The following is an 11,870-nucleotide window of genomic DNA, read 5'->3' on the forward strand; positions in this document are numbered from 1 at the left end:
AAGACCACCCAACTTCCTCATTCATAATCAACAATAGGGTATTTTCAGTTTTTATGATGCAACTAGCGGGCCCGACAGACGTTCTGCCTGAACGTTGGCTTGCCTGCTATTACCTTGGGAAAAGACTTTTCATTGATAAGCAGTCACCTAGGTACTTGTTTATGATTGAACTCCAAAACATTAAATAATTCACTTTCAAATATAGAATTATTTTTGCAAATGTCGTACTCGGCTCTTCTCACCAACAGGGGTGCACTTTATTCATGAATGCGATTTTCAAAAATGTACTGAATGTCAGTTAATATTATTTTAGTATTATGAAATTATAAGTAATGTAAGGAAAGAATCTGATTGGGTTCTATAAAAAGCTAATGTTGTTTGTGAACATTCCAAAACAAACTTTTTTAAACACAAAAAACGATATCCTTCTTTTTTGTGTATGTGCATTCTCGGAAGCAACACTGGTAGGTCGATGAAAAAAATATTTATGCGTCTAACATTTTTTTTTATACTAGATTAAAAATTTAAATATCTACGAACACCCGCAGGGCAAAGATCTACATTTCACTGAAAACCGCATGTAAATCGGTTAAGCCGTTTGGGAGAAGTTCAGTGACATCACACGTACAGAAGAATTATATATACCAAGATTATCAATGTATACAAAACAAGTTTTCATTCATAGTTTAACATCTACAAAACGGCTCGCAGTTGACGCCATGTCACTTTCGTCACACGTCATGCCCGCCGAGTGCGCTTCTAACAAACATCGAGTAGAAGTACGATGCGGTAATGTAATACGTGCCGCTTGTCCCGCAGGGCACGAAATGTCTCGTTTTCAGGTAATTCAAAATATGTGGTTTCAAACTATTGTAAAAAATTTAAACAACTTACAAGAAAAAATAAATTACATAATTGACATTTTAAAACGCCGTTCTTTCAAGATCGCGTTATTCAAAGATATTTGATTAAAACCATAATTTTCTAAGATATTTCTGATAAATAATATACTTAACTTAATATACTTAAAAGTTATATTACCAGCGGACTACGCCTCTTAAAATTTAGACTAAACTTAGGTACAAAGGTACTTATATAAATACAAAGCATTGGAGTAAACTTTATTGCAGAGATTTCAAGATAATTAATTGAACAGAAAAAATATTAAATTTTGGTTTTTAAAAATAAATTTTAAATCACACAATTTAGTGGTATTTAAAAAAATTCAAAGTCATTTAGAGAGTTTTACCTGTAAACCGAGGAATCATAGGATTAAGAATAGTCCAGGAGTGTAAAATCATATTTGAATACACCGGAATGCGTCCAAAAACCCCCCGCTTTCGCCTGCGCACGCGTGAAGTCGCCGCGTAACGTTGCAGATCACGAAAAATATAAGATTATATATAAAATAAAGCAATATGTTAATTTCTCTAGAATTCTATTATACACGCGGAAACATTGACAACAGAGTGGATAAGTTAAGGGTCAGAGTAACTGAATTTATGAACTTTGAACTTAAAAAAATAAACAAATTTTATTTTATATAAAGCGGATATTTTTATGTCAGGTTAAAAAATATTTGATGTTTTAATGATAATGTCAGTCAAATGTTCACGGCATTGTTTCATTGCGAGAGTTCTCTCATTAGATGAGCAAAGTAGCGTAAAAAAAATTGACTACCCTGGTAACACTAACAAAATTTGTTTTTTTTGACAATCTGACAGATGGAAAAATAATTCAATTTTTAAGTAATGCATTTGTTACACACACATTCATTTGCTTATTACACATGAAATGTGATTGCATCCTGTTTTTCTAAGATCCTAGCAGTATTTCTACACTTTAAAACGACACAACACGGCATAGTTGAATTCCAATCGGGAGTTGCGTACTGAGCGACGTCCACAAAAAAGCTAATGGTCACAAAGAAAAACTACTCCTTAAGGAGTAGTTTAGTCGCCTTGTTTAATGCTTGTATGTGGTTTCTGGACTATTCTTAATTCTATGCGACAAATGATATATTCACGATATTGCGCAAGTCTTAAGATACTCACACAAATACACGAGTCATGTTTGTCACTGGGATACATTATTCGTGAGAACACGGGAGTCACGTTCGTCATTAGGTTACAATTCACTCGTCACTATAATCCCTTAAATATAGCCTGATTAGAATGACAGTTGTCAGCAAAAGTGACGACATAACCTTGTAGTAACGTCTAAGGAGTTATTTATATTGACACACGAAAAATCATTCGTATCTGGCGTGTTAATTTATTTTTTAATACAATGCTTGACACATAAATCAACATGAATATATAAAATCAGCTTTAAAACTAAAAAAAAACTAAAATAAACTTAATTATTAACGACGTTCTTACAAGGTTACATCATTTTGCAAAAACGTTAGAGATGGACAAATTGATTGAATAAAAAAATAATTCATTTGATGTTTTATTTAAATTATTTATAACAATTCTTGATGGAATTCCATTGTAATGATGTAATAACTATCTTTACATATAAGTTATTAATTAAAAAATACTTGGCACACTTCCACTTATTTATTTTGACCAATTAGCGCTTTCACTCTCTAATGGGCATCTTCAGATATAAATATAAGTTATTACACCATTCATTTGATGTTGTTCATGAAAAAAGTATAAATGGCTTGAAAAAATTGATAAAATCGATTTGACCAGTGATCAGTAATTTCCCATCACTAATGACATTAGTTTGACAGCTGTCATTCTAATCGAGATATATTTTAAGGACTATAGCTTACAACATTCGTACAACACAAATCATCAAAAACAAATAAACCAACACACTGTTTGCATGGTAGACGTAGATGATCTCTGCATACAGATCTCGGTTCTTCTACAATCATTGTCTCCTCATGAACGCACAAGAATTATATGTATTTGTCATGTCCCTCTTCAAATATACAATGCCTTAAAAGGTTATGCCTATTCTGCATCCATCAACATTCGCTCCACATGTCCAAACTAACGCAGCACTTACTTCTAGATTTTGTAAATAATGCTCGTCTCAGTCTTACATAGCGTAAGCCGAGCCGTTATTGAGCGAGGATAGTTTGACCACACAGAGATCGCATTTCAACAGCATAGAGCCTACTTTCACCCTGTTTTCCCGATTTCATACTTGGCTCCCATACTCGAGGATCAGCACTAGGACTCCCAATTTACTAGTTATGCCTCCTGCGACAAACATTTACTCGCCAAGGTTGATTTTGGCGCGCCGTTCACCCTGCTCCCGGCACTCCCCCTCCTTCCAAGAACATTACCATAATTTGAGCGTCATCATGCCTGCTATCAAAGTCATCGGTAGTCTTCGTTCCCGGTCAGCACTGACAGGGCGTCTTGCATTTATCTTTTTGGCCAGGAAATAAGTTGAGAAGACTCGTATTCGGCGGTTTTTTGTATTTTCCCTTTTCATATGCCGCTAAGAACTCGGGATCCGTGCTCAGTTCGTTGATTATATCGCCAAAAAGCTCAGCTGAAAAATAAACTCACCGGTTAACTAAAAATTACGACTACAACTTCCTATCAAATAATTTAAAATTGTCTACTCTCTCGAATAGGAGAATCTTAACCGATTTAGTAAACCTATATAAAATTGTAAATGGCGCGCTGGACAGCCCTGATTTAACGCGACTGGTCAATATTAAAATACCTTCCCGCCGCACACGAAATAAGTCGGTGTTTGTCGAGGTGTCCAGCGGGCACAACTACTATGTAAATTCACCTATAGCTAGACTTCATCGCCTCGGTAATGAATATGGCGATGTTGATATATTTCGTTACTCATTGAGCATATTCAAGACCAAAGTACTACAGGCGACCGACGCGACTGAGTCTAGTCAATAAATCCTCGATCGTATTTATGTATGCTTAAAAGTTAGCCCGTGTTATGTTTTATATTTTTAGTTTATAAAACCCTTTTCAGTTTTCAACATTTTAAATAACTTCACTTTACAGTTTAGTTTACCGGTGTAAAAATTAAAAAAATATATAATTTTGTTTTATTTGAATCCTGTTATGCCTTATATTATAAACATAATATAATGTATGTATTATGTCTTAATAGTGTATTATGTTAACTATGTAACTTTATTTTTAAATTTTAATAATATTTTTTTTTAAATTTTTATATTTGAAAAAATGTTAATTATGTTTAATGTGTAACTTTTTCTTATGATATAGTATGTATAATGTAAAAGCCCCATGGGCGTCAACAGAAAGAAAAATAAAAAAAATAAATAAATATTAGGGGTAATGATATGAACAGTATAAGTTTAGATACATTTGACCAAATCAGGAATATCAAAAAGATTATTTACAACTTTATAAAAATAAAAAAAACAGATCAGATTATAGTTCCTCGCGGTAAATGCGGTTGAAAAGTTATGAACCAGAGACATTTATGCTGGATTTTTAAAATTTTGTTACAATGGGTAGCACAGAGAGTTGACCAAATTGTAGAATTGTATTCTAACTGACTCCTAAACCAATGAACAATATAATTTTAAATCTTTTGTTGACCTTAATACAAATCCAAGCATTTTCATACCCTTCATTGATATAAAATCAACAATGTTTTGAGTATGCCCAAATGTTTGCAAACAGGCTGGATTTCCTCTCTTGGGATCTAAATTTAGATTTAAATTTGTTGTAACAGAGAGGGAAAACATTTTTGAGAAGGGAATATGGAAGTCTAGGCATTTACTTCATTGTCAAATAAAAAAAATGTAAATAGGGGCTAGATTTCTTACTGTCCATGCACTCTGTAGCTGCAAGACGAGCTGTAATCTAGCTCCTATATATCATAATTGGAGACGAGGGACTAGAATTCCAACCGTCCATGCGCTCTGTAGCTGCAAGACATGCTGGGGTATTTATTTATTGTACAGCGCCCTTGAGGTGATTTTCACAAAAATGGCGCTAAATAAATTATCCAAATAAATATATATATATATATATAAACAGGGCTTCACCATTCTGCCTATGTTTAAACATCCTTATTTCCTCAACCCTTCCATCTGTTGTTTTTTGGTAAGTAAAAGAGCTGGAACCTTTATAATGCGGGTGAGATTCATCCGGCTGAACCAATTCACTTACTAGGCAACGCCCGAAAACAATTATCCAATTTTTATACTTCTTCTTTTACCAGTTAGTTAATTAAACAATGTTTTGAGTATATTTAGATCTATATTTGTTGCAACAGAGAGGGAAAACCTTTTTGGGAAGGGAGTTCATTTTGTGGGTAAGATAAAACATTGTCCATTAAACTAATTATTGGTATAAGAACCATAAAAATTGGAAAATTGTTTTCAGGCGTTGCCCAGTAGATGGATTAGTTAGGCCGAATGAATCTCTGTCACCTGCTTGTTTATAAAATTGATTGAATTAAAATTAATTGGTCACCAATATTTTCCCCGGTCTTGCTGGAAACATTGTAGAATTTCCCCTTGATCTCTTCCACGAAGTCCTGGGCATCGTGTCTGTCCACCAGAGGCTTCTCCGTACTAGAATCTACAATGTCCTTCTTCGTTTGACAAACGTACACTTTACAGTTCTGAAAAAAAAACATAGAAAAAATTAAATATTTTATTTTATTTCATTGGAAAATGAGACATTTATACTTTTTTTATGAACAACATAAATTAATTATTTTTTTATTCGATCAATTTACATTGATCAATTTGTCCCATCTCTAACGTTTTTGTAAAATGATGTAACCTTGTAAGAACGTCGTTAATTATTAGGTTAATTTTAGTTTTTTTTTGTTTTAAAGCTGCTTTTTTATCCAACAATGTTTTAGTACGTCCAAGTGCTTGCAGACTGGCTGGATTTCCTCCCTAGGGAGTTATTCATATTTAAATTAATTGCAACGAGAGGGAAAACATTATTGAGAAGGGAATATGGAAGTCTAGGCATTTAAAGGGCTTATGCTCTGTCATTGGCTGGTTTAAGTGCCCACTTTACATACTGTGTAACATTCACCATTCTGCCCATGTTTTAACATCCACATTTCCTCGACTCTTCCATCTGTTGATGCCTAGACCCCCCCTTAGTCTAGGCATTTACAGGGGTATTTGATTGATAAACCCGGTACGTGGTTTATGTATTATGCCTAGACTTGTATATATTATGTACAGATGCCTAGACTTCTATATTACCTTTTCTTAAATGTTCTTCATCTCTGTTGTAATATGTTAATATAAACAGCTCCCCAGGGAGTTGAATCCAGTCCTTGTCACCAAAAAATTTGACAAACTCAAAATATTGTTGATAAATTACCTGGTCCATGAAGAAGTATAGAAATTGAAAAAATAACATTTTCAGGCGTTGCCTAGTATGTAGGTGAAATAATTCAATTAGATGAATCTCACCCGCATAAATAAAGGTTTCAGCTCTTTAACTTCACAAACATCAACATATGAAAGAATTGAAGGAATATAGATGTTCAAATATAGGCAGAATGGTGAATGTTACACAAAGTGGCCACTTAAACCAGCCATTGACAGGTCATAAGCCCTGTAGACGCCTAGACTTCTATATTACCTTTTCTTAAATGTTCTTCATCTCTGTTATAATATGTTAATAGTTTTAACAGTTTGGAACAGTCAAATATTGAATTTAATATTTTAAACAAAAATAACAAATCATTTAATTTTCTTCTAGTTTCTAATGTATGTAAATTAAAATATTTATTTAAGTATGTATAATTAATATGTTCAACTGAAATACCTAATTTAAAACTAACGAAATGTAAAAATTTATGTTGAATTCTTTGGATATTATTTATATGCACTTTATAATATGGTGACCATATAACCGAGTTGTATTCAAGTTGGCTACGACTAAAGCAACATATAAAATTTTCATTACATAGACTGAGTCAAAGTCTCTAGTCGTTCGCAACAGAAATCCGAGAGTTTTCATGCTTTTATTAGTTATGCTCTGTATATGTTTAATGAAGTTTAATTTTTCATCAAATATAATACCAAGATCAGTCATTTAGAATTGAGATGAACTGACCTTTTGTAGATTTTCGTTCCTCTGGAAAACAGCGGCAAAACTCCACACTGATGGTATCTTCTTTATCACATAAATTTAGTTGGAGATTATTATTAATGATATTTTTACACGACGCGGTAAACCGAAATCGATTTGGCGATTTACGTGTATGTTAGTCGAGTTTTAAGCGGACACCGACCCCAGATGACAAAATAATAAATTAAATAGCTTTTGGAACTTCATACAGGTGCGAAAGGGACAGGATCAAAGTAGGCGAGAGAAAAGGAGACAGGTATAGGAATTTATTTAGGCTGTGACACCTTATCAAACGGCCTAACCGGAGACAATACATACATAGGTTTGAACATCTCGGAGTGCATTAAAATAAACATACCTCTTCCTGCCGTCGAAGTTCCGAAACCCAGAATTTGACACGTTCCCAGGAGGCGAGGCTGAATGGGTCGTAGCAAACTACGGCCGCCTGGGATCCTCTGTAGTACAGACTTGTCATGGAGTAGTACCTACATTGGGAGAAATTAATTTTATTTTTATATGCCAAGGGTTAGCGGAGATTTTGTTTATCAGTAAGAATTTTCCTGATGGAATGATATATTTTATCGGGGTTGAAAGTAGCTCGGTCTTTCGACTATCGCTATGAAAGAAATACGATGATCCGTTGTCCGTGGAGATGTAGCATCGCTATTCTGACCACAAATCCAAAATGAAAAGTCAACCAAACTAATCATAGAAAAAGCAATTCAAATATATAAATTTGAAGAATTATTTTCGAATGAATTCTTTTTGACATCCCACCTTACCGTCTACTCTTATTCAAATGATGTTGCTAATTGTTGATTATTATTAAGCTTGATGCTCGATGATAAGCTTGATGATTATTATTAGTTAGATGGATCGGCCACATTATGCGCCATGAGGATCGGGACTCCTGCACGACCTCAAGAGGGAATGGCCGAGGGGACAAATTACAGAGGGCGCCCCAGGCGGGAATATTTGGAGCAAGTGTGCGAAGATTTAAATAACGAGAATAAGAACGATGAGTTCATGCTTTTACCAGCACAGACAGATTAAATGCATACGCAAAAATTTGCCAGTTGATGCCGCCTGTCAATTAATAAATGCGTTTGTAGTGTCTAGAGTCGATTATTGTAATGGTATCTACTCAGGTCTACCAATGAATAAAATGACTCGCCTACAGTCTGTATTGAATGCCGCAGCGAGACTTACTTTTGGAATCTCTAAGTACAGTCATATCACTCCACTACTTCGGGAATTACACTGGCTACGTTTTCCACAGAGGGTGGAATACAAACTCTGTCGGCTTATGTACAAGTCACTGCACAACTCTGCTCCGGAATATCTAAGGGAACTCTGCATTCCGGATGAACTAGCTGACAGACATCTTACGCTCAGATCAGCGACATCCAAATCGAGAGGAAAAGTTATTATAACTCTACGCAAACAGCGCACTAAATTCGGCAAACGCGCATTTCCGGTCGCAGGCCCTACGGCATGGAATACTCTCCCAGCAGAGGTGCGAAACTGTGAGAGTGAAGTGATGTTTTGTAAGAAACTTAGTGAAAAGAGTGAAATGATGCTTCGGAAAAAAAAACTTAAAACCCACTTGTTCTCTAAATCATTTGAATGAATCCATAGTATGTGATAACAAAGTCAATTGTTTTGGTTAAATTACAAATTTAAAAAGTTAAAATTAAAGTTATTTCTTTATTTAATTACTTTTGTAAAGCGCCCTTGAGGTATTATATTACGAAAATGGCGCTAAATAAGTTATCCATAATAATAATAATTCAGCTCTTAAAAAATGCCTAGATATATCTCCTCAAAAATGTTTTCACTCTCGGTGAACATAAATTTCACTTGTAAAATTATATAATTTTAGTATATTTTTAAATCTAATAACAGCTAATTAATGTAGGAAGATTACCTCTCAGTTCCAGCTGTGTCCCATACTCCTATAGAGAAGACATTCCCATTAGATTCCACATGTTTGCTTCCAAAAACTGCTCCCAGAGTCTGAAATATAAAATTAAATGATAATGATTTTTACTGCCGTTCAGATGACAGATCACAACGGTTCGCCTTGCCCTGGCGACTTTCTGTGGTTTCCTCATCATTAGAGCGAATGCAGAGAAGCTCCTAATTTATTTATTTTACTGTGTATACTTTGTACCCTTGTATTTTTAATGTAATATTTCAAAGAACCGGGCATTTGTCTTATACTGAAGTATTAATATCCTAGTTTGATAAATGTTATTAAATATTTGTATATTGATTAGAGAAAAGAGATTTTTGCATGTTTCATAGATTATGAGAAAGCATTTGACAGGGTAAAACATTCTAATTTGATGGAAATGTTGAGGGAGTGTAATATAGACACCAAAAATCAAATGTTTATCCAAAACCTATTCTGGTACCAAACAGCTGAAATCAGACGCGGAAACGAAATAACAGATGCAATACTTATTCAGCGGGGAGTGCGACAAGGTTGTATTCTGTCCCCTTTGCTTTTCAACTTGTATTCTGACTATGTTTTTAAGAAAGCGTCGAACAACAATGAAAGAGGCCTGAAGATCAATGGAGTTGTAATCAACAATATCAGGTAGGCCGACGACACTTTTTTGCTGGCGGATACCATTGCCGATCTTCGGGAGTTGTTAAATAGTGTGGATGCATTTGGCGAACAACCGGGTTTAACAATTAATGTTGGCAAACAAAAAATGGATAACATTTGGCCGCCTTGACTACTCCGCATTTTCTCTCAAATTAAAGGGTATTGACATTGAAAAGGTGGACAAATTTAAATACCTCGGCAGCATTCTAACAGAGACCCTCGACCCAGATATAGAAATTAAATGCAGAATTGAGACAGCAAGAGCTGCTTTTAATAAAATGAAATCCCTCTTCTGCAATGCTAATCTCAACTTGAAAATAAGGCAAAGATTGGTAAAATGTTGTGTGGTCTGTATTGTTGCTTGGCTTATTTATGAATAAATTTTGAGGATTCTAGTTTAAAGAGTTCGGTTACATTTGATTGCTTAGTTTGTTTAAAAAGTTCTTTAGTTGCTGTTAGATAGGGCAGGTCATATACAAACTTTAATATTTCATTTTGCTGTCTTTGTAGTCTGTTTGTCATTTTGATTTCCTGTTCACCGTAGTAGTTGCATATAACATATTTTTTGGAAGAGTTTTTGATTTAAAAAAAAGACTCTATAATGTCACCACTTTGCTAATTAAATATTTGATATGAATTGTCCATGTCAATTGTCTGTCTATTGTTAGTCCTAAGTATTTAACATGTTCAATTTCAGTTGGTCGTTCATTATTTATGTAAGCATCTACTTTATGACATTTTTTTCTAGATTCAAAATGGATAATATTGTATTTTTTTTCATTAAGTGTAAGTAAGTTTGTGTTTGTCCATTTAGTCAGCATAGTTAGGTCTTCGTTTGAGTCATTGCTTGTTAATACGTCTGTTAGATTTATATAGAATAGCCCAATAATTAATATTGTTAAAGGCAATTTATGCCGTTTATGTAAAATAAATGAATAAATGTCGTCGGCATACATAATAATTTTTCCTTAAAAATTGTACAGTAATAAGTCATTAATATATAAAATATATAATAGTGGACCCAAAATAGATCCTTGTGGTACTCAAAAATTTACTGTTCGTATTTTACTTTTTTTTTCATTTACAAATGTATACTGCTTCCAATTTGTTAAGTATGATAAAATTTTTACTCTAAAGGGCGCGTCAATGACAAAAATCATAATAAAAAACAATTCAACGCGTATGAATTGGACAGTGTCCGTCTGTAAATAAATAACATATCTTACAGTTTTGTACGGGTATGGAGAGAATTCCGAGTATATATACTGCATGAAGAGACTCGTTTTTCCAACGCCTTGACTTCCCAACAAAATCACCTTGAAGTCGACGTGTGTCATTGCGAACTTTTGTCAGATGAAAACACAATTAATTATTGAATCCCGAGCCCGCATAGCGCTGAATCAACGCGCGGACAAACAAAGCCAAGTAAATACCATTATGTTTGACCAAAAATTATCGTAACAGTAGACGCGATAACGCCGCACCAAAATTCTTAAAGGCGCACTTTTTGTTTGAAATTTAGTGTTTTGTGATTTGTCATATTTTGTTATCAATATCATAACATTTGCGTCACAATAATACACGGCTAATCATTATATAATTACGCAGTCAGTCTTGAAGGTACTGAATTCCGAATGGATAATGCTAGAAACTGGGGTGTGTTGTATTATTTACAAAAAAGAACCCAAAAGGTCATTACAATTTTTTATATTTTTTTATTATTTAAAAATCATAAAACACAAAGTATTTTACTAGTATAATACGTTTAATTACATTCCCAGGAGTTACAATAACTCAAGTCAGGACATAAATAATATTAGCATTTAGAAAATAACACATATTGAGAACAACAAAGAAACAAAGCAAGTTTAGCTCCTTTATATCTAAATATACTTTATATTTAAATGATTACTTGCCATACTTGTTATTCCTTCTTTATTTTTCTTTTTTCTCTGCTGCCATTGGCATGTTTTTATACTTGTTATACTTTTAAACTACTTTTAATTACTTATATTATATATGTTAATAAAATCAATATATTGCTGCTCTTACTATAATGTGTCATTAATTTTGAAGATGTTTTTTAAATTGACCTAAATTTAAATTTACTGTCTTATATTTCACTCAAAGATTCTTCTCATCGTTTCTTTGAATCCCTTAAAATAAATATGTGTTTA

The 11,870-nt window shown here is 33.6% G+C and overlaps 1 protein-coding gene across 1 annotated transcript; it reads right to left on the reverse strand.

Annotated features, from left to right (window-relative positions):
• Positions 1–1,699: 1,699 nt before the first annotated feature.
• LOC148282242 (ras-related protein Rab-24-like) lies at positions 1,700–11,287 on the reverse strand. The gene is made up of 5 exons (XM_088225399.1): positions 10,920–11,287; positions 9,007–9,095; positions 7,438–7,564; positions 5,448–5,598; positions 1,700–3,519 (listed from the first exon to the last, which is right to left on the reverse strand). The coding sequence occupies exons 1-5, from the start codon at positions 11,028–11,030 to the stop codon at positions 3,365–3,367; spliced, it is 633 nt and encodes a 210-aa protein (XP_088081525.1). The 5' UTR covers positions 11,031–11,287; the 3' UTR covers positions 1,700–3,364.
• Between the last annotated feature and the right edge of the window lie 583 nt (positions 11,288–11,870).

Source organism: Micrasema longulum, unplaced genomic scaffold (genome assembly GCF_059751315.1).
Source record: "Micrasema longulum isolate JH-2025_06_02 unplaced genomic scaffold, ASM5975131v1 h1tg000356l, whole genome shotgun sequence".
NCBI lineage: Eukaryota > Metazoa > Arthropoda > Insecta > Trichoptera > Brachycentridae > Micrasema > Micrasema longulum.

What these genes read in the sequence shown, in the direction of transcription:
- LOC148282242 (XM_088225399.1), bottom strand. Translation starts at nt 11,030, where the DNA reads ATGACACACGTCGACTTCAAGGTGATTTTGTTGGGAAGTCAAGGCGTT. An exon ending in GACACAGCTGGAACTGAGAG is followed by an intron (nt 7,565 to 9,006) that starts GTAATCTTCCTA and finishes CTCCCAATGTAG; the next exon opens with GTACTACTCCATGACAAGTC. An exon ending in AACTTCGACGGCAGGAAGAG is followed by an intron (nt 5,599 to 7,437) that starts GTATGTTTATTT and finishes TTTTTTTTTCAG; the next exon opens with AACTGTAAAGTGTACGTTTG.